General features: G+C 39.2%; 1 protein-coding gene across 1 annotated transcript; it reads right to left on the bottom strand.

The window, feature by feature from the left end:
* Positions 1-666: 666 nt before the first annotated feature.
* Positions 667-19,620, bottom strand: HADH (hydroxyacyl-CoA dehydrogenase). The gene is made up of 8 exons (XM_074866900.1): positions 19,444-19,620; positions 16,499-16,627; positions 14,890-15,047; positions 9,973-10,099; positions 7,000-7,089; positions 5,403-5,475; positions 2,196-2,312; positions 667-1,152 (listed from the first exon to the last, which is right to left on the bottom strand). The coding sequence occupies exons 1-8, from the start codon at positions 19,570-19,572 to the stop codon at positions 1,034-1,036; spliced, it is 942 nt and encodes a 313-aa protein (XP_074723001.1). The 5' UTR covers positions 19,573-19,620; the 3' UTR covers positions 667-1,033.
* Positions 19,621-19,672: the final 52 nt, after the last annotated feature.

Genomic DNA, 19,672 nt, shown 5'->3' with positions numbered 1-19,672 from the left:
CCTTTTGCTCTGCAGTATTTGGAGAAAAGGCAGGATTTGCCATCCTTCTGCTATGAACAAACCCAGGCTCTAAGACCCAAGGAAATAAAGTTGCAAAACAGAAGGTGCCTCACACACCGATTCATTTACACAGCACAGACTTCAATTTCAATCCCCTGAAGTACTCAACTACAGTAATAGTGTAGTGTGTAAAAATGAAACTTTAAATAGCCAGTAAATAGAGCCACTTTACAGGACTCTAGAAAGCATACGGAAGCCTTCAGCAGCTTCCCAGCTTAGTTAATAATAATAAAAAAAAAAATCGAGGTATTAGGCCCTTCAGAATAGAAACCACTTCTTCTTATGTTTCTACAGCACCTAGCAGGAGGCGGCCCTCAACCGGTAATTGAAAATGCCAGAAAATCCCAACACAAATCACAAGTTCTGCTTTTAAATGCTGTATTGGGAACTTTCTGTCCAGGTGACAACCTGCCATTGCAGGATTTTTATTCTTCTTCAAAAAATTATTCTTCAAGGCACTGTAATTTACACTTAGAGATTAGCACTACACTTAAGAAAAATCATAACAAAACAACTTGCTGCCTTTCCATCCCTACATTTGCCAGAGTGAAAAGAGACTGCCACCCAGTGGACTACAACCAAGTACATCAACTGCAAGCCATGACATTCAATACAGAATTGATGAAAATTTTATTTTTAAGAAAGTGCGGTTATTTTTAGTATTTATCCCGTTAATATAATAATGTTTCAAATACATAAATTCACTTGCCATTCTGTTCTGCACCTGAAAAAAATCAACATTTGCATGAAGGCACTGTACATATAAAGCTTTTCAGAATTACCAGAAAAAAATAATCTACCAAATCAAGCTTTCACCAGAGAAATAGTTAACAAGTGCAATCACTCAGTTCAGAGGTGGGTTATGTTCTAATTGCAGCTTGTGCCATCTTTGGGAAGGTTTAAACAGAATTCACCTGTAATATGGCAATGCTGAATAGCATACACAAGTTTAACACCTCTCGAGATTTGGAGTTCACTTGTATTTGTAAAATCCTTCTCCAGTCTTCTTACCCAGCTTCTTTTCTTCTACCAGTTTATTCAGGAGTGGGCTGGGTGCAAAAAGAGGATTGTTCGGCTCTAATGAATGCCATCCTGGTGGAAGAAAAGAATTACATGAATTACTAACAGTTGTGTTTATATGCAAAGATAATAGAGATCTGCATCTCCTCAGAAAAATATTCAGAGGTCAGAAAACTGAAGGAGTCTGGAACTTACTCTAGACTCTCTGAGACCCTTCAATCCAGCTTTATAAAGCACAGATCAGTATTGATGATTATGAGCAAATGTAGCAACTAGTCTTCAGGTGTAGTCTACCCTGAACACCTTATAATCTCTATGACTGAGGATTTTTAATACTAAAAAAATAAAAGAGAACTTTTAAAAAGTACTTAAGTACAAGGAAATAAAACAAAGGCTATGCCAAAAAGAAATTCAAGTGGAAAGAAATTCCAAGTTGAATTTCTACCTGTGAAAGACAGTCAGTTAGAACAATATAACACTGCTCCATAGCACTGGCTTAAAGCAAAAGAGGTTTTATTGAAGATGTCATTTTGAAAGTGACATTCTGCCTCTGAGAATATTTAAGCTGCTCACTCAAAATAATACAACCACCACCCACAAGCTGTCACCAATTATATCTTCTTTTGTTATTGTACTGACATTCATCCACTTATCAACTGAAGTGAAAGGGAGATGGTATACTTGCATCTTTTAAGGTATTTACTGGGTTTCCTATTAATTTAGAATGAAAACATGGCTGGCAGAAAAAGGATAGGAAGCTTCAATATTTGTTGCTTTTCATCCATTTCTTACCTCCAGTACATGTCTCTCTTCCCACCAATTCTTTCTAGTTATATAAAGTTCCACTAATATTATTATTATTTTCCACTGGATCTTGATGAAGTCAGCAAATCCACCACTGTTCTGTCCCCATGTACACAGGATACAGGCATACAGTACAAATGCTGTATTCATACAGCATTCTGAGCTTAATTCTCATTCCTTTCTCCTCAACAGTTAAAAGGCTATGCCATAAACATTCAGTTTAAACTAATTAGGAGTTAGATTTTCATTAGAACATTCATCTACAATTTAGCTGAAGAGGGGAAAAATAGAAGAAAATAGCCATGCAGTACCATCTATAATGTATTTACTGGTATCCAACCCAACATAGTCCAGCAGTTCAAATGGACCCATGGGATAGCCAGCCCCAAGCTTCATAGCAACATCAATATCTTCCTTTGATGCATCTCCTAGAGAAAAGATTGACAGTTTGATGAACAGAGAAGATTCCGCATCTACTTGGCACCACTTATAAATAATTAACAGGGTGTTATTTCACCCTGGTGCAGCTCTTCACAGCAATCTCTGCATGTTTCAGAACCACAAAAACTGGAGTCAGCATACACATGCTGGAGTATAAAGGAGAATGTCTTACCAAAAAAAAACCAAAACCAAAAACGCCCTGCAGGCCTGCTTTCCAGTTTTCTAGCTTCCTCTTGCATTTCCAGCTACTGTGCTCAACCTATCAGCAAGACTAGAGGAAGAACTGGTCACTATGAAGAATCAAAAGCCTCTTTTAGAGGCAGCTGAACAGTGTTAAGTAAGAAAAGATCTCAATTTCAGCTTCATGAGATCAGCAGCAGCTTCTGAATGATGAACAAGACAGAGCTACCCTTACTCTATAACAGCCAGAAGGCAAGTGATAACCAGCTGATGGACAAGGCAGGCATGGGGAAGGAAGCAGCAGCAGCTGAGTAACATGCTTAGTTACAGCAACTGTCACCAGAGGATATTCATCAGATCAGAGATGGCAGATAGGAGTGACCTGAAGAGACCGTGCAGGTGTGGCTAGAATTTGTGAATTCCAAAATTATGTTTAAAAAAAAAAATTATCAGAAATTAATTACTTCTACTTCAGTCTGTGCCTATAAAAATACAAATCCTGCATTGCCAGATTCTCACAGTTAATATTCACCTCATTCTTTTGCTGGGAATGAATATTTTATACTGGAATGAAAGCAGATGCACGTCTACTGCTTACTTCTAATACATATTTTGATAAAGGCAGTGCACTTCTTTGCAGATCCTATAAAAAGGGAAGTTAAACAAACCCCAGAGGTACTTGTTAAGTAACCTCCATGCTCGATGCATACAGGCATTCAGGGTGTCCAGAAGCTTGGCAGACATAGCCTATGCAATTTATCCACCTAAGATCAGAGAATCCTAGAAATAAATTTTCAAAGTATCTTGTAAAGGCAACAACTTCACTGAAAGTTCTGTATGAAGTAATAATTTTTATGTATCTCCTTTTACTCTTTAAAGCTGACAATTTTTTTTTTAAAATCACATTTTATTTCTGAGAAAATGGGAAATTTAGCCTTACTTATTTCTAACATAATTTCAGATCCCCAAACTCAAACACACGTAAATATTCAACTTATCTGAAGTTGATGCAGATGCACATACTTCTTTTATCAACAGATTTGTCCCACTTTGTTTGTCAAACTTGGGATTTGGCCACCTGACAGTATACAGTTGTGTTACAATACAATTAAAAATAGTAGAAGGGCAAACAAGGATTGTACTTCTAGTCCATACTAGTCTCCTGGTATAAAGCAGACTTTCACAGAAACTTGACAGACTGCTTTTTTGTTTTTCCACTAAGAACAGGGCAGTACAGACCACCATACATTAACATTTATAACATGTTCCCTGTTTATATCACTGTTAAAATACTAAAGGTATTTTGCCTATGCAAAAGCGCACATTTAACCCAGGGAGATTTTGTGTAAACAAAGACTCAAGGACTGACCCAATAAAATGGTATTTCAGTGCTTGGGGTTGCCAGGAAAGAGACCCAATTTCATACTAATACGGATGACAATCTGGCTCAACTGTCTACTCTGAGAATTAGCGCAAAGGATATGATAAAAATTTAACCCGATTCACTGGAAAATATGAACTAGAAGACAGCCATGAGGTTTTTCAAAACATTAACCAGCTTTTAAAGTAGATTTCATTAGAGTTAAAAATTCATAAATGAACTTTAACAAGTTGAGAAATATCATACTGTTGTACAAAATACAAACAGAATAAAGATTAAATCAAAATAGTTTTGCTTAGGCAGAAAACAGTCAACTTTAACATACAATCTCAGCGAGTGACTTTTCTTCTAGATTTAATTAAAAGTTCTACGCATATTTCAGGAGACAGTAATGATACATGCCACTTAACAAAGGCACCTCTTTTACACACACTGGAACACCCATACACTTTATTTGAAATTGTGACTTATTCTAAGAGAATAACACTCCCTCGCAGCCATGCCTTTGCCTTTCAAGTCACTAAATTTCCTCTTTTCTCCCTTTGAGATGTAATTACGTACATCTGTTGATGGATAAACAAGTAGTGTTGGTTTATTTTTTTTTTTTCTGGAGATCAAACCATCCCTTCCGTGTGCTATAAAAGAGACTTTTAATATTTAAAGCATATTTGGTGGAATCCTGATAATGGAGTACTTTCATCTGTAAAAAAGCAGTGATTTCAAAATCAAAATGTTTCAAATGACATTCTTAGTAGCACAGAGCTATGAGCAGAGCACTTGAAATAAAAGGAATTATACTCCATAATTTCCTCTTTATCCACTACATCATTGGTTCGTTTCCTTTTCAACACAATTATCAATGCTTTGAAAAATTTAATGGTTCTTTGGGGATTCATGATTATTTCTACCCACCCTCAGTATTGACATAAAAGATACCAGCAGTGAGATGGGAGTTCCTGAAGAACCTATGTCTAAAAAAGAACATAGAAGATGAACAGGCGGTTTTATGAGACAATAGTTGAGCCCAAATCACTTGTATACCAACACCGTACTGAGATAGTGAGTATTATACTAATGTCACCTGAAAATTGGTGGTTTATTTCACAACCCCAATATAAGTGAATTCAGGACAACTTTGCTAAAGGTCCCTTTATGGGATTTTCAATCCCTTTCACTAATGGCTCTTGGAATGGAGAGGGAGGTTCCTGAGTTGACAGAGGCTGTTTTTACAATGGCACTACGCTCACCTTGTCATGTCCAAACCAGAAACATTTCCCACCACCAGAAATTTCCCATACAAGTAACTAGTACCTTCTGACTCTGCATACACTGACATTTCAAAGTGAAGGCAAGATCTTTCCAACTACACATACTGGCTCATATTTGATGTTCACTATTCACTTCTAGCCTTTAGGGTCTGAAAGTTTTGAGGGAATCCCAAGGCCTTTCTGAAGGGATTTAACATTTAGCAGTGTTACATGTCAACATTCCCTGAAGTCAATACCCCAACAGGTACCTCTCTCAAAAAGTCGAACGGCTTCCATCATATATGGCACCAAGAGACGGTTTACAATAAACCCTGGAGTATCCTACGAAAACATAAAAAGGGATTCTAAATAAACATTCTTTACCAGTACTACACTCAAATGCTACATGACAAATTAAACAAGTGTATGGAGACACTTCTTGAATCATCAACTTCTAGTACTCTCTAAACTGTATTTTTCATCCGCTTTATTTGCTCAGTATTAAAACACAAAAGATGAATTTCACAAACAAGGAATGGCACACAAATATTCATCATGAATGAGACTACTACAAGCCCAACTCAATCTTAAAACAATTTAATGTGGCCAGTTGGCAAATGCCTTTTCCTTAGCAAAATTCTGCTGATACAATTTCCTGAAGGATACAAGAAGATCAGTTCTTCCCTAACAGGTTTTTTTGTGTGTTCACTACTAGAAACACTGCTGACTAAATAGTTTACTTCTCCCCCACTGCGCACTGGTAAACCATGCTTTTGAAAGTTAGGATCACTTCAATAGCAAACAACAATGCTATCAATGAAAAGATAAGATACGTGCTGTCAGAAGAAGATAACAAACTGATACAGAACTTCTTTTACACAAGCTTTAATCAAAATCAAAAATACGAAGAAAAGAGAAAGAGCTTTGCAAATATAGTATTATTTTGCATACTACTACTGTTTCAGATGTTTATTGTTCATTCCATTTTATTTCAATATTTAATCCAGAGATTTCCAAGCAACTTTTCTTCTATGAACAGGAAATTAAAAAAAGAAAGAAAAAAAAGGTTCAGACATGGAGACTGCATTACCCTCTACCCGAGGTAATTTATAACAATAATTCATCATATATTCTGCACATTACATACTGCAAAACTATGACAGAAACAGCAAAAAAAAAGTCAACTAAGGCCACAGAGCAATTTAGCAGTACAGCCAGAATTAGAGCCCAGCATCCAGACACTGAAATACTGGTAACTACCAGATTGCAGGCCCTTCTTTTTATGACCAAAAGTCTCCTGGGGGCTGTGAAACTCAAGGCAATAGCTTGTATAAAGCTACCCAGACCACAACTTAATGGATTTGGAAAAAGTGCGCTTAGGAAGTAGGGTGTTCCTCTAGAGAAAAAAAAACAAAGCTACAAATCAATGAAGATTAATGTGGGTCTAGCTACTGCAGTCTTAAGAAAAACTTGCAATGAGCACACACCACAGAGGATTCATCCAGCTGCCTCACAGTACAAGAGGTAGCAGTCTTGTCTCTAGTATGGCTAAAGATGAGCTCCTGCCTAAGCTTTCCAGTCCAGGCTTCTGCAGGACTGGAAAAGAAAAACCAAGAACTCTAAACCCTGATAACTTGTGAGTTTTGCTGCTCTAGACAAAATGTCTAGAGTCACTCTACTTTGAGGAATTTGTGATAAATGTGGGTGTTTTCTTTGTCAAAATACTTTCAATAGCAAAGAGAAACTGGACAAAAAGCAGCCTGGAAATTCTTGAAGTGCTCTTACATCTACTAAAACCTATCACCTTAAAATTAACAGTTTTCAAGAACAGACCTTCTGAACACTATACAATCAAAATGTACTCACCTTACAACTGACAGGACTCTTTCCTACCGCTTTACTGAAATCCACAAGCGATTCAAAAGTCTTTTGGCTGGTCATTGGAGTCTTGATGACCTGGGCAGAGAGAAGGTAGGGAGAGTGTAAGCACGTTTATGAGCAGAATCTTTCTCGTTTCTCAGTACAGCAATGATTAAACTGTAATCCAGAACACTATTCCAGAAATTCACAAAACATTTGTTTTTCAAAAAACAATTTCAGTGGATACAAATGTAACAGACACAGGAATCTATTTTAAAAATAGATACAACTTTTGAAATTGTGTGTTTCTTTAAGACACTTTCCCATTCAGCCAGTATGGATGGTAAAAGGGACCACCCTTTGGAATAACATTTAGAGATTACAGTATAACAAAACAACTTTAAAAGCTACATAGCCTCTGTTGCCTCGGGAAACATGATGGCATCACTCTATAGAGAATTACATTAACAGACATAGCTCCTGACATAAATGGTTGTAACATCTACCCTGTGCCCAATGTAAACACAACACAAACATTTAATTCTAAAGAAAATGTAAAATCTATCTTTCAAACTTGTGACAGCCTCTTAGATTTTGAGTAGTAAATTTCCACATTGATTTTCTTCACAACTGAGTCTTCTGTCACATGCAGTTTTCTGTATACTTCATTGGTGCTGGGATGCATTAAGCCATTTAATAAAGACCCATCCCGCCCCAGGCCACTTCCCCAGAAAAAAGAAAAAAGTAAGAAAAAAAGTCTTGCAGAAGCTGAAGGGGTTGTGATATTTGTGTTGAAACTGACCTCCATGTGCAGTAACAGAAAACTGCTATACATAAACAGTTAAGGGTGACCTCCTTGTTCATACCATCACAGAGATTTCCCGCCATCCTAATGACTGATGTAAGGCCACACAAAAAACCCCTCACTATTAGGACTGAAGAAAAGGCTTGTTTCTCAGCAGAAAATACAGAATTTTTTTATTTCGATGTTAGATAAAAATATCTGAGATACTTACATAAGACTGCAACAGTTTCAAGAATGAGCTTTTAATATACACGTCAATTCTGAAACATTAGCACTAGCCTTTTGGATTATTAAAGAAATTCCCTCAAAGCTACGTGCTTCTGAGCATGAGATCAACGATCTATGAAAAGACCGGATAGGACTCAAAGGCACTGCAGATTTGTGACCCATGAAGGACAGCTTCCATGACAGATGACTGGCAATTTCAGCAGTATCTTTCATAGTTTTGGTGATTCTCTTGATTTTCCCCCAATTATTTCAAACTGAAACACGTTTTACATAGAAAATGTTGTTCTACAATGTTTGTCAAAGCCAATCCTGATTTACAGCAGTAGATCTGAAACAAAAGCAAAGCTTTAAAAAGTGTATTTATTTACTAATATTGGCACCTTTCAAGGTTATGTCACTAAAAGTGCAGCTTCTGTGTTTTAAAGTTCTTCAAATACTGTTCATCAACTGGAGTGATTCTGGGGTAGAACATTCGTAAGTCAGATGAAAAAACCCACAAATTATAAAGATTGTCCACAGCAGTCAGACAGGGATTGTTCTGGTTTGTTTTCTACAAATGATGATAGATATCTTCTGTATTTTTCAAATCTCACAGAGGCTTAGTTTAGATTTCTAAAGACTGTGATTTGTTTTAGGCTTGAGATAAGGCATTTATTTCATCCATAGAAATAAATGACTGCCAACAAGTAGTTCTTAGCACAGAAATCAATAAAGCCTAAGGAATTATGCTAAATATTTCTGTTATCTCTAACACCTATAAAATTCCTCCCTTTTCTTCTTACAACATTTCTCCGGAGCATTTAGTCACAATACACAGGATCCAGTATTAAACTAAATAAAAATCCACATAGGTACAGAAGTCAGTGAGAGAGAATTTGCAAGTGTTCGAGACCTCATCAGACAACCATACTCTGAATCAAATTTGTTCATTTCAGCCAAAAGGTTCAAACATTTCAAAAGGGGAAGGAAAAGAATGATACATTCAAAGACACAGAGCAAGAACTGCATAATATGTATTTTAATGGGTAACAAGCAAGAAATATAATAAAGTGAATCTCAGGAGTTCAAAAGGCAGGCACAACGTATATGAAGTGCTTGTCACCAAAGCAATACTAGAACTAACTATTCAGGGGACAGAGGAAAAAGATTTACCGAATTTAAGGGCATGAAGTACATGAAACCTTGGGGCACAGGGACCAAAATGCAAAGTTTATTTTCACTTACTCAAGAGTTTATAAATTCTAGCTGATCAAAGTCAGCCATAATGAGGGAATGTGAGGAAAAAAAGAGACCTGTTGTTTTTTTCTGCCATGTGACCTTTACTTTGGAGGCTCAGATAAACTCTTATATTATTTCTTATTCTGCTCTGCATTGCAGTATTATTAGACATTGCATGATGTAGCCAAAGAGAGTATGTTTAGAAAAGATGTCTGAAAAATTATGTAAAAACTTCTTTTTACACTTCCTTAAAGGCTGGGAGATACTGTAATGCTTTCAGACAAATCATCTGGAACATTGAAACAAACATGACTGACTTTGTTTCAGAAGTCACAAGACAGTAAGATTTCATCTCACATCGTCTTCTAGCGATTTCTATACTGGTAACAATCAAATTCCTCTGACAGTCATCAGATGATTTTGTTTAAGCTGTCAGTAGTTCTTATTAATCAGCTTGCCCACATGCCTAAAATTATCGCTATAAGCAGCACCTCTGTTGGCAGTTCAGTGGAGAACTTCGGAGCCTCGAGACTGAAGGAGTTACCTCTGTCTCTTCAACCTGCCTTTCAACAGAGACTGGCACCACCCTCTTATCGTTAGGGGTAGGTTATTCTGTATCAGAAGAGCTTCAAACTGAGACCTACTCTTCCATCTAACTGAATTCTCAGTGATGACAATTGCATTGCTGTGCTACAGTGGTTATTATGATGATATTACAAGACACTTACTTCCACAAGCTTCATCATAGGCACAGGATTGAAGAAATGGAGACCACCAAATCGGTCCTGCCTGGTGGTTGAGTTAGCCAACTGTGTGATCTGCAAGGATGAAGTGTTGCTTGCAAATATCGTATGCCTGGAAAACAGAAACATACGGATTGCATAAATGACAGCTATTTTTCTGACAGGAGGAGATTGGTGCACTAAACATAAATAGACATCCATTGGCTAGTCATCCACAGAATTCTCCAAAATATCCCTGCAGATTATCACAGTCCTTTTGCTGAGGTATGCATACAGCAATGATGAAACAACCACTGGAAGGGCTGTGTGAGTTTCTGACTCCCAAGTAAGTATGCTGAATTCTTATATTAGGTGACAGAAAAAAAGACTCCATAAGTAAAAAATTTTTAACTCCCTAAATCTATTCCAGGTAATTCCTTCAGCAATCCTGGAAACCTAATGGTATTTTTTTATTGTTAATCATTTATACATCTATGGAAACCCAATCATTTGCCATGTCAAAAATGCACTTTGGACCCCTATGAAAAATTTGGAATCTATTTTTTTCATAATGATCAGTGGTAGACCTGATGAGCAAACCTACCACCAGAGCAAAGAGCTGACAGAAAAAACAGAGAAAAGATAAACTGCCATGAACAGGCACTGCAAAGGACACACAAAATCACAAGAATTTTAAGACATATATGAAGTCCTTTTCCAGACATAAACCAGATTTACTATTGCAATTTATAATGCTCTGGATTGTTTTTTTTCCCTAAAATATCTCAGAATCTCAACAGCCCTGGTATACTGATATCACACTGAAAACTTACAGAAATGGCTTTTTCTTCAAACCACAAAAATCAGAAACTAAAGATAAAACCCTGCCTTCCATTCTGGGCTGTATTCTACTGACCTTTCAAAAAGTTATCCTACTGGACTCATCAGCTGTTAATCTATATTGGTATTTTGCTTACATTTCACTAGGATAAAATTGAGCTTCACAACAGAGCTTTCAGAAAAGGTATGTCCAAGTTGTGGGGACATCTTACAGTGGCATTAAAAGAAAACATTTGGGAATAAAAAATCCCACACTGATTTCCATTTTTTATGTTTTCTCAGTTTTTGAGAATTTGTTATGGAGAAGGAAGCAAAAAATCCTGAAAACTCCTATTTATCCTTCTTACACACATTCTTTTGTTATCTCTCCACCATAAAATGGGCCTCATATTGTTCTGAGGTTGGGAACTAAAAAGAGTATTCTACATTTTATAGTTTTGACCTTGCAAGGTCAATGCATCCAAAAGACACTTATCTTCGCTGAAAATCTGCCACTGTATACAAAGCATTCAAATAGTCATATAAAAATTAAGCACATTGATTTGTGAGATGTAATCATTGATAGGTTTGTATCTGGGTTCACTTAAAGTAAGAGATTTTACCTCAGCATCACTTCTGCGGGTGAGTACTGTAGCCTCACACAACATAAAGCCTTGGGGAAAAAAAGCATTAAATTTGTATTGTGTACAGGGGCAGTTTATTTACACTTTCTGCTCTAACCAACCAATTGATTTAAATTGAGTTTAAAATAGAATTTGCATGCCTCTGTGACTTAGAATTACATAATACACGTTCCAGGTGACAGCAGAGTTGGAAGGCTTTTGACAGCAAAGTACTAGGGAAGCCCTAGTACTAGTGATGCTTTTCCAGGCATCAGTGTGCTTTCTCTTAGGGCCATCTAGTGGGTCAGGGGAAGACATTAAAAACAGAGTCCAACACATCCTATTTCAATATAACTGACTCTTACAGTCCAGCTCCATCACACAGTAAACACTATACAACACTTCTTTTATAACAGTTTTGTAACACACTGATTCTAACACAGTGAACAGCTGAAAACCACTGGCCAGTTCCTATCTGAGTTTCCATGCCTGAAGATAAATCCTACATCAAGAGATTTTGACAGGCATTCCCACCACCCAAAAATAAACAGAAAGCAAGTAAGCAACAGCTCTTGAAGTGGATACCCCCAAATTTTTTTGTCATGTTCATTATGATCCTGTTTGGAAAAGTGCTGCAGCATTTAAATGCCTAAAAGCCACAAAGAACATGGGGATATTCTACAAAAACCCTAGTCTGATCTTTTCAAATTGGAAACATGAGACTGACTCAATTCAAGAAAAGTAAAACAGAACTGAAAAACGAGCAGCAATGCATTATCACCTGCTCTGAAGATGATGACCATGTAACACAGTAACGATTACCATATTAGGAGGATGAGTATAACACTGAGAAGAATAGAACATACACAAGCAATTTTGCAAAACTCTAAGAACATCAACTAGTATGCTGTCAGACTGATGGCATCCAAGAAACAGCATTCACCATTTCAGCTGGACAGTTACCCAGATGAGGAACACCCTGAATTTCCATGCTCTCTGGGGTTGCCAAACTCTCCTGGCTAATTACATTTTCCCTGAAAACTTAAAGAGAAATTCACTCCCCACCCCAAAAACAACTTCTCTCAATAAAGAATAGCTTTCCCACCCCCTTCCGTTTATAGATACACTTTCAAAGGAATTACAGGTTTTTTTTATAGAGAAAAAGGAAGAGGGATTACGTTAATTGTGTTTTAGTTTTTTAATGCAATGCTTTGGATTTGTGCTGTACCCAGGCTTATCTTCATTGCAGAGGTCATCATAGTGCAAAAATGGGAGATGAACATGTAGCTGTTGCAGCTGAGGAAACACATGATACAGGGAATACAGTACAAAAGAAGAAAAATGCAATGTTTCACACAGCTTATGTTCCAAAGGCAAAACTCGTCATCTTGTCTGAGCAACTGTGATACATAGCCCCTTACATTTCTGTCAGTTATCAGCTACCCCTGCAGTAAGTCCTGAGATTTGAATTAAGACAAGTCCTCCCTCCTCAGAAGCTTGATCTTTGATGATCTCTGCCTATAACATACATTTTGCAGTGCCATCAACACCCAGAGCCCCACAGAAGCAAAGCTTCTCCCGAGACTCAAAGCTATCTTTATAGAAATCTTGTTTTTGTTACCAAACAATGACAAGTCCACCATCCCCATTATGCTGATGCAACAGTTAGTCCATATAACAGTTTTAGAAATTTCGAAACGTTGGATCTTAGTGAAGACTGTAGGATGCCTGCACTGACAGGGAGAGCTTTCCCTTCCACTGCAGTGCCTACTGCTTCCTTCTAACGCACAGAAAAACACTCACTAGGCATTTCTGCCTTTCCTCATGCTGCTCACACGGTCTGCAACTCTGTACTCCTCACATAATTACAAATTACCCTTTGTGACTAATAGCTAATATTTTAAACACTGGCTACTAAGTTTCACTGTTTTACTACCTTTTCCTTCTCTGCATCTAGAACTTCTGCACTGCAACCCATATTCTTCACCATTCCCTTCCCTTTTCTTTACCCTACATGTAAGATATCTGTATGTTTATCATAATTTCCAATTCTGCCCTTAAAAAGGAAGGCTTCCTGTCTCATGCCATTTTTCCCAACCCTGCAAAATCATTACTTTTGCCACAGGAAGAAGCATATCTGAACAACTCCCAGCATCTTTTAACGCTGTAACGTAAAATTTGATGTTTTGAGGCAGCTATGCTTATAAACAGCTCAGTCTTATCAAAAATAGCCTCAGGTGTTCCAAATACACATATTATTAAATAAATCTCCAAGTCCCTGTGCCCACTTTTCCTTGCTGACTGGTTCTAGACAGTTTGCCATTTAGTACACTCTAATTTGCTCATTAGCTTTCTCTGCTGAATATGGACAAAGACTCAGGCAACCAATGGTCTGTTTTCACAAAATAAGCACAGTCTAATCATGACAAGGTACCCTGAGAATTGCCAAAGGCAGCTACTTCCTTTAGTCTGTCAGACTAAGGGTAATGGCAAGTTACCCTGTGCTCAGTGCACCGCTGTTTGCAATCATTTATTGTTTCCAGAAGTACCAGGTAATTTTTATTACTGACCATGAGATAGGCTGAAAATCTCCCCAGGCTGAAGTCAACAAACGATATCTTTTCTCCCTTGACATTATATTCAAGCCACAGCTTGTCTAGTTCTTTAGTTAGACAGTCTAGAATATCTCTTAGCCAATACCCCCAGATTTAGCTGTACTAGTTAAAATCTCAAGGGCTTGTGATCCTGACTCATCCATTACAAGGATCAAGCTTCTGAGACTGCACGCTCATCTTAACAGCATTTTTGGGTTTGGATACAATTCAACAGTAACTTCCAACAGTTATCAAATACAGTTCAAAGAAAGTTCCAGGGACTGTAAGTAACCGAGTGAGTGCATGCTAAGAAATCATTTACACTTCTACCTCACAGACAACAATGAGCAATGAGCTATTTCCAAACTCTTGCAATACAAAGTAAACTTCATTCATGTAAGCCACTGTTGAGCTGACTGTGACTTGTGGCTAAGAGGCTGAGACTTCTTAAAGCTTGTTCATGCCTGGTGTGCTGAAAACAAGTATTTTATCATCACAATTCCATATTTAAATATGGGAACATGTACATTAACCATACCTCACATGTACCAGGACAAGCTTATTCTACTGTTGTGCATTTACATTTGGATTTAGATTTGAACTTGCTGAGTAGATGGACAAACTTTATGACTAAACATACTCAGAAGCACATCAAATGAAGCAATGCAACAAATAAATAAATGTGGTGAATACACCTGAAAGTGTTTGTAACATAGGCACCTGGCACAACTATTCCATACCACATGACAGTCTGGAGTTAGTCAAGGGAGAAAAGGTCCTGTTTTTTAAAAAAAGTAGCTAAGAAAACGCAGAACTAACAGTGTAAGAATAAAACCAGAAGATACAAAGGTCTAAGTTTCAAAATGTAACAGGAAAAATATACATACTCAGGAGCAAACTTATCCAGCCTCTTGAAGAGTTCATTTTTAATTTCCTGGTTCTCCACAATGGCTTCTATCACCAGATCTGTGCTGTGGACCACTGCTACTGCATCCGTGCTTGTTGTGAGGTTCTTTAAGGTCTTCTCAATGAACTCAGCACCAGCCTGAAACATTTCCAAGTTGCAATGTCTATTTACAATTATTTATTTTTACATGATAATCCCCTTATGTGCTCTGAAGTGGTTTTGAGTCCTCAAAAATTCAGGCAGTCTGCCACATTTCCAAATCAGTGAGAAAGTTCTAAATATGTACAGATACCATGCTTTCACTGACAAAATTTTCCTAGCCAATCAAATCTGCTTTGAAGCAAATAGGAGACCTCTGAATTCATTCTTTTAGGAAGATTATTTGCTGCATGAGAGTCTGAGGTGAACAACTGGTTGGTCAATCAGCAGCTGCTGAGACAACCTGGACTTGCTCTCCATAAAGAAGAACTTTTCCAGTTTCAAACCTTTTGCACTGCGTTCATTCAGCGATTATCTGGTTTCACTCCTATGAACAGATATGTGCTAGTTCATGAAAACTTCAGGAAATAAAGTGGCCTACACTCACTATAGTTTCAGGGCAAATGTGAGGAAAAAAATACTCTGTTTTCCGAGTAGTAAATCTGGCAATCACTGACATAGTTTGTGAGGACAGAAATCAAACAGAACTGCAAGACTTTGAACCAAGGGTAAGTGGAGATGTAGTACAAGTAAAAACATACCTGCACACCAGAATATAATGTCATATATAAAGTACAAGCATCATGTGGACAATTTTCTTTAGGATTAAAAGACTCCCCGTAAGTATGTATGTACGCTTTGGTTATCTTGGCATTAGTATAATTTTTCTTCTGTACTCCCTCATACAAACAAGCCCTTTTTCATTTCCTTCGTCTGCTGCATCATTCATGCTGGTAATCATCAATACCAGTATATGTTATATATGTTAATACATACCAAAAAAAGAATTGAATCTGCTGTGGAATTTAGCAAAACAAGCATAGCAACAGACAGCTTAGGATATACATTTAGATGCATCAACTGCTCCATAGTGACTTGCTGTATGTAAGTCTTACTCAGCAAAGTGAATGCCAAGTATCTTATACATCTAATTCATGTTACTCCAGGGTAGTTAAACATGCACTTTCATTTCCTTTGCAGTAATCCTGTGTCCAAGTCGGGAGTGCGAAGGGGCAGAAACGGACAACTCCTTACTCCTTATTAAGACAATTTTGTTACTATTTGCTTTTGGACAAAATTGGTGCATTCTCAGGTAAGCCCTCAAAGATAGCTTGCTATTAAGTTAGGATGAATGATTTGGCCCCATTTCACGTTTGGCATCTGTTTTAAAAGGTTACCAAGTTGTTTTAAATCTTTATCTCAAGGCTGAAGTCTACAAAGGAAAGAAATTAAGGCAAGCCATCTTTCAACCTTCCGAATCAAAAGAAGAAAATCCAAGTTCTTCATCACACTGGAAAAAGCGTGCATAACTGTAAACAATATCAGAACTTCAGTATGGTAGTTTTTATTCTCCTAAGTTTTCTTAGAGTAATAAAGAAAGAGATGTCAACCTCAGGCTTATCTGCAAACTTCTTCTTTATCACTCTCTTCAAACTCTCTTCAATTCCTTTTGTAGACTTTTTAAGGATTTCATCTGACTGGTCTACTAACACCACAGTGTGACCACTGGCTGCTGCAACCTGAAAGTTAAAAAAAAAAAAGATTCAACATCAATATCATAAAACAACCAACCATACTGATTTCTGTTGAGGCAGACAATACACTAGGCAATGAATTAGGCAAAAGACGGATAAAGAACATTGAATCAAGACTTATGCACTTTTCTAGAAAAATCATAAAAACCTGCACACAGCTGGGGCGGACAGGAAACGATAAAGGTCTCAAACAACTTGAGGGAAAAGGAAAAGAAATCAGTTTTTCCCCCAAGCTGTCGGCAGAGCACTACCTGCGCCTGGAGGCACCTGAATTCTGTGGCTCTGGCTAGAGAACAGCTCTCTTGGAAAGAGCAAGTGGCTTAGCTGTGACCCTTGGAACTTGTAAGGAAAAAGGGCTGTGGAGACCAAAACTGGAGTGCTGGCAGAATGAGCAGGTGGCATAAGGGATGGCTAACTCTGTGTTCCTGGGATGTAGTGTAACACAACTCTGCTGTTAGGCCACAAGCATGTCCCTGCAACAACAGGAAGGACACAGTGGAGCTGGGAGTAGCAGTGAGATGTTTTATTTTCGCTATGGCCATTTCATAAAAACTGAATCATAAAAAACATTTAAACCAAGCTTGGACTTGCACTCCTAACACTTCATCTGTTGCAGTGGCAGACCAAGACCCTCCAGAAGAAAAATCAATACCAAGCACATTTATAAGAGATGCTTCACTGATTATCCATTTGTGATTACACCATCACTGACCAGCTGGCAAAAAATCCTAGAAAAATTAACATCTCCCTTTTCACACCTCATTCTTACCATATTTACATGGACAGGAAAGAAGAAAAATGGCAAGAGGTCATACCATCTCCTTGCAATTCAAACATGCGCTTGCTTAGAATCTACTATCCAACGATCTTAAGAATACTAAAGAAGAAGCACAAGAGTGCTGGGGAATCGGTGCTTTTCTCAAACAGAAGTGCTTTTCACGTGGCAGAATTAGAAATTATAAACGTCTGGCTTTCAGCCGTATATTTTAGCAAGTTAGCCTCTCCTGACAACATGAGAAAGCATGGAAAGAGGAGAGACAATTTCTTAAGTGTTCTAAAAGGAAGGAAAAGCTTTATTAATAGGGTACAGAGGAGACCCCACTTAGTGTTATAATCATCTCTGCTTTGAGTTAATTTTGGATTGCTAAATCAGAGGCAGATGGTCAGCAAAACAATCCTTGGTCCTGAACAGTGGTAGAAGACTGCAACCCCTGTCACTGTCAAATACCAGACATGTTTCTCTTGACAAGCTGCTCTCTGAAAACATGCAATCTAATGGAGTATGCAAATCAGTTCACTTTCCCTGCAGAATTATAACCTTTGCATAGTGTGCATCTTTCTCAAACATGAGAACAACTTTCTTCAAAGTTGTTCTTCGATGGTTCCTTCAGTGGAAACCTCAAGCTCTAGTATCAAGGTACAGTTTTTATCAGACAAGTTAATAAACAACTAGATAATTCCTTATAAAAAAATAAATTAAAAAGTCCCTGCATTCCTCCTGATACTGATTTGTCAGGAGTGTGAGAAATCTTCAGTTCTGAGAAGGAAACACAGCAATTCATTAAAATGGAGAATTGCTGTTTATGAACTCCAACCTCACTGTCGGTTTCCGCCTGGAACTCCAGATACTCCAGTTACTCTTTGTGAAGTTTGTGAACTGCCCTGGTACCTTGGGCAACATGCTCTTTCTGTGAATTAGGTAAATATCTAAATCTTAAATCACCGACAGGACCGTTCAGTTTTCTGACCCAAAGCTATCAAGTTAAAGATGAACTTGAAAGCCAAAGGCCTGAGATTAAACATTGGGAAAAAAAATCCTATTTAAATATTAACCACTTCATGATTCTGCAGATGACTGACAGATACACGTTCATTTTAGCTGCCATATTCTACTTCAATAACTTGTAAAACGTCACTTGGTCTGCTCCCTTGGCAAGTTAGAAGCAGCTTCTTTCTTGGACCAACATTTTCCAAATATTGTTACACGCTGTCTGGTTTATAAATAGTCCACACACTGTCTTAAGAACCACCTTAAACAATTTAAAAGATTGACCTTGGTGCTTCTCACCTACTTGTCTGACCTGAAGACTGTAGATGAGCAAGAGAACAAAAAGTTTGAAAGCTGAGCAACCGGTCAGCAGCGGTGCCGTAATCAATCCTTTCTACTCCTCCGCAGCAATCAAACCAAACTTCGTCGGAGCCTGCCAGCACGGCAGGCGGGGGGCGCCACCCCCGCCCTCATCCGCGGGATGAACACAAACTATAACGTAAGCAGCGAAGTGGGTTTTGGTTTTTTGGGGTTTTTTTTACTTTTGATGTTGCTCCTGCCCCGCAACTCGCAGAGAATACTCGAGCGGCGGCTCGACCCGTTTGGAGCAGGCAAGGCCGGGCCGGCAACCGGCCCCGAGACGAGACGGCTTCGCCCCTCGGGCCGGCCCTCTCCCCTTCTCGCTCGGGGGCAGGATCGAGCGCGGCACCGGAGCTGGGCCTCCACTTCCGAGTGACAAAGCCCGAGGGGAAAGTAAGAAGCGAAGGGGACGCGAGGGGCGACAGCAGAGCGGGGCGGCCGGGGCTGGGGGTTCCCCCGCCGCCTCAGCCCGGGGACGGGCCGCCGGCCGCGGAGCACGAACCGCGGCCCCTGCCAGGGCAGCCGCCGGGCTCGCACGATGCTGCCTCACCCCCCCCCCCGCCCCGAACGAGGCGCGAAGGGGCCCTTCCCGCCCGAAGTAACGGCCGCCCAGCGGCCGCCATGGCGCGGCCGCCTCCCCTCACCCCCGCCCCGCCGCCGGGCCGGGGCTCACCTGCGCGATGCCGGCGCCCATGAGGCCGCCGCCAATGACCGTCACATGCTTGACGATCAGCTTCTTGGCGGCCGCCGTGGCGGCAGCGGAGGAGGCGGCGCGCACGAAGCGGCGGGTGGCGAAGGCCATGGCGAAGGAGCGCGGAGCCAGAGGCGGCGGCGGCGGCGGCGGGGCCGGGCCGGGCAGGGCGGGGCGAGCGCCGCGCTCCGCCCCGGGGAGGGGTGGTGGT

The sequence above is a fragment of the Strix uralensis genome, chromosome 4, assembly GCF_047716275.1.
Source record: "Strix uralensis isolate ZFMK-TIS-50842 chromosome 4, bStrUra1, whole genome shotgun sequence".
NCBI lineage: Eukaryota > Metazoa > Chordata > Aves > Strigiformes > Strigidae > Strix > Strix uralensis.
This window is presented reverse-complemented; position numbering and strand designations above follow the sequence as displayed.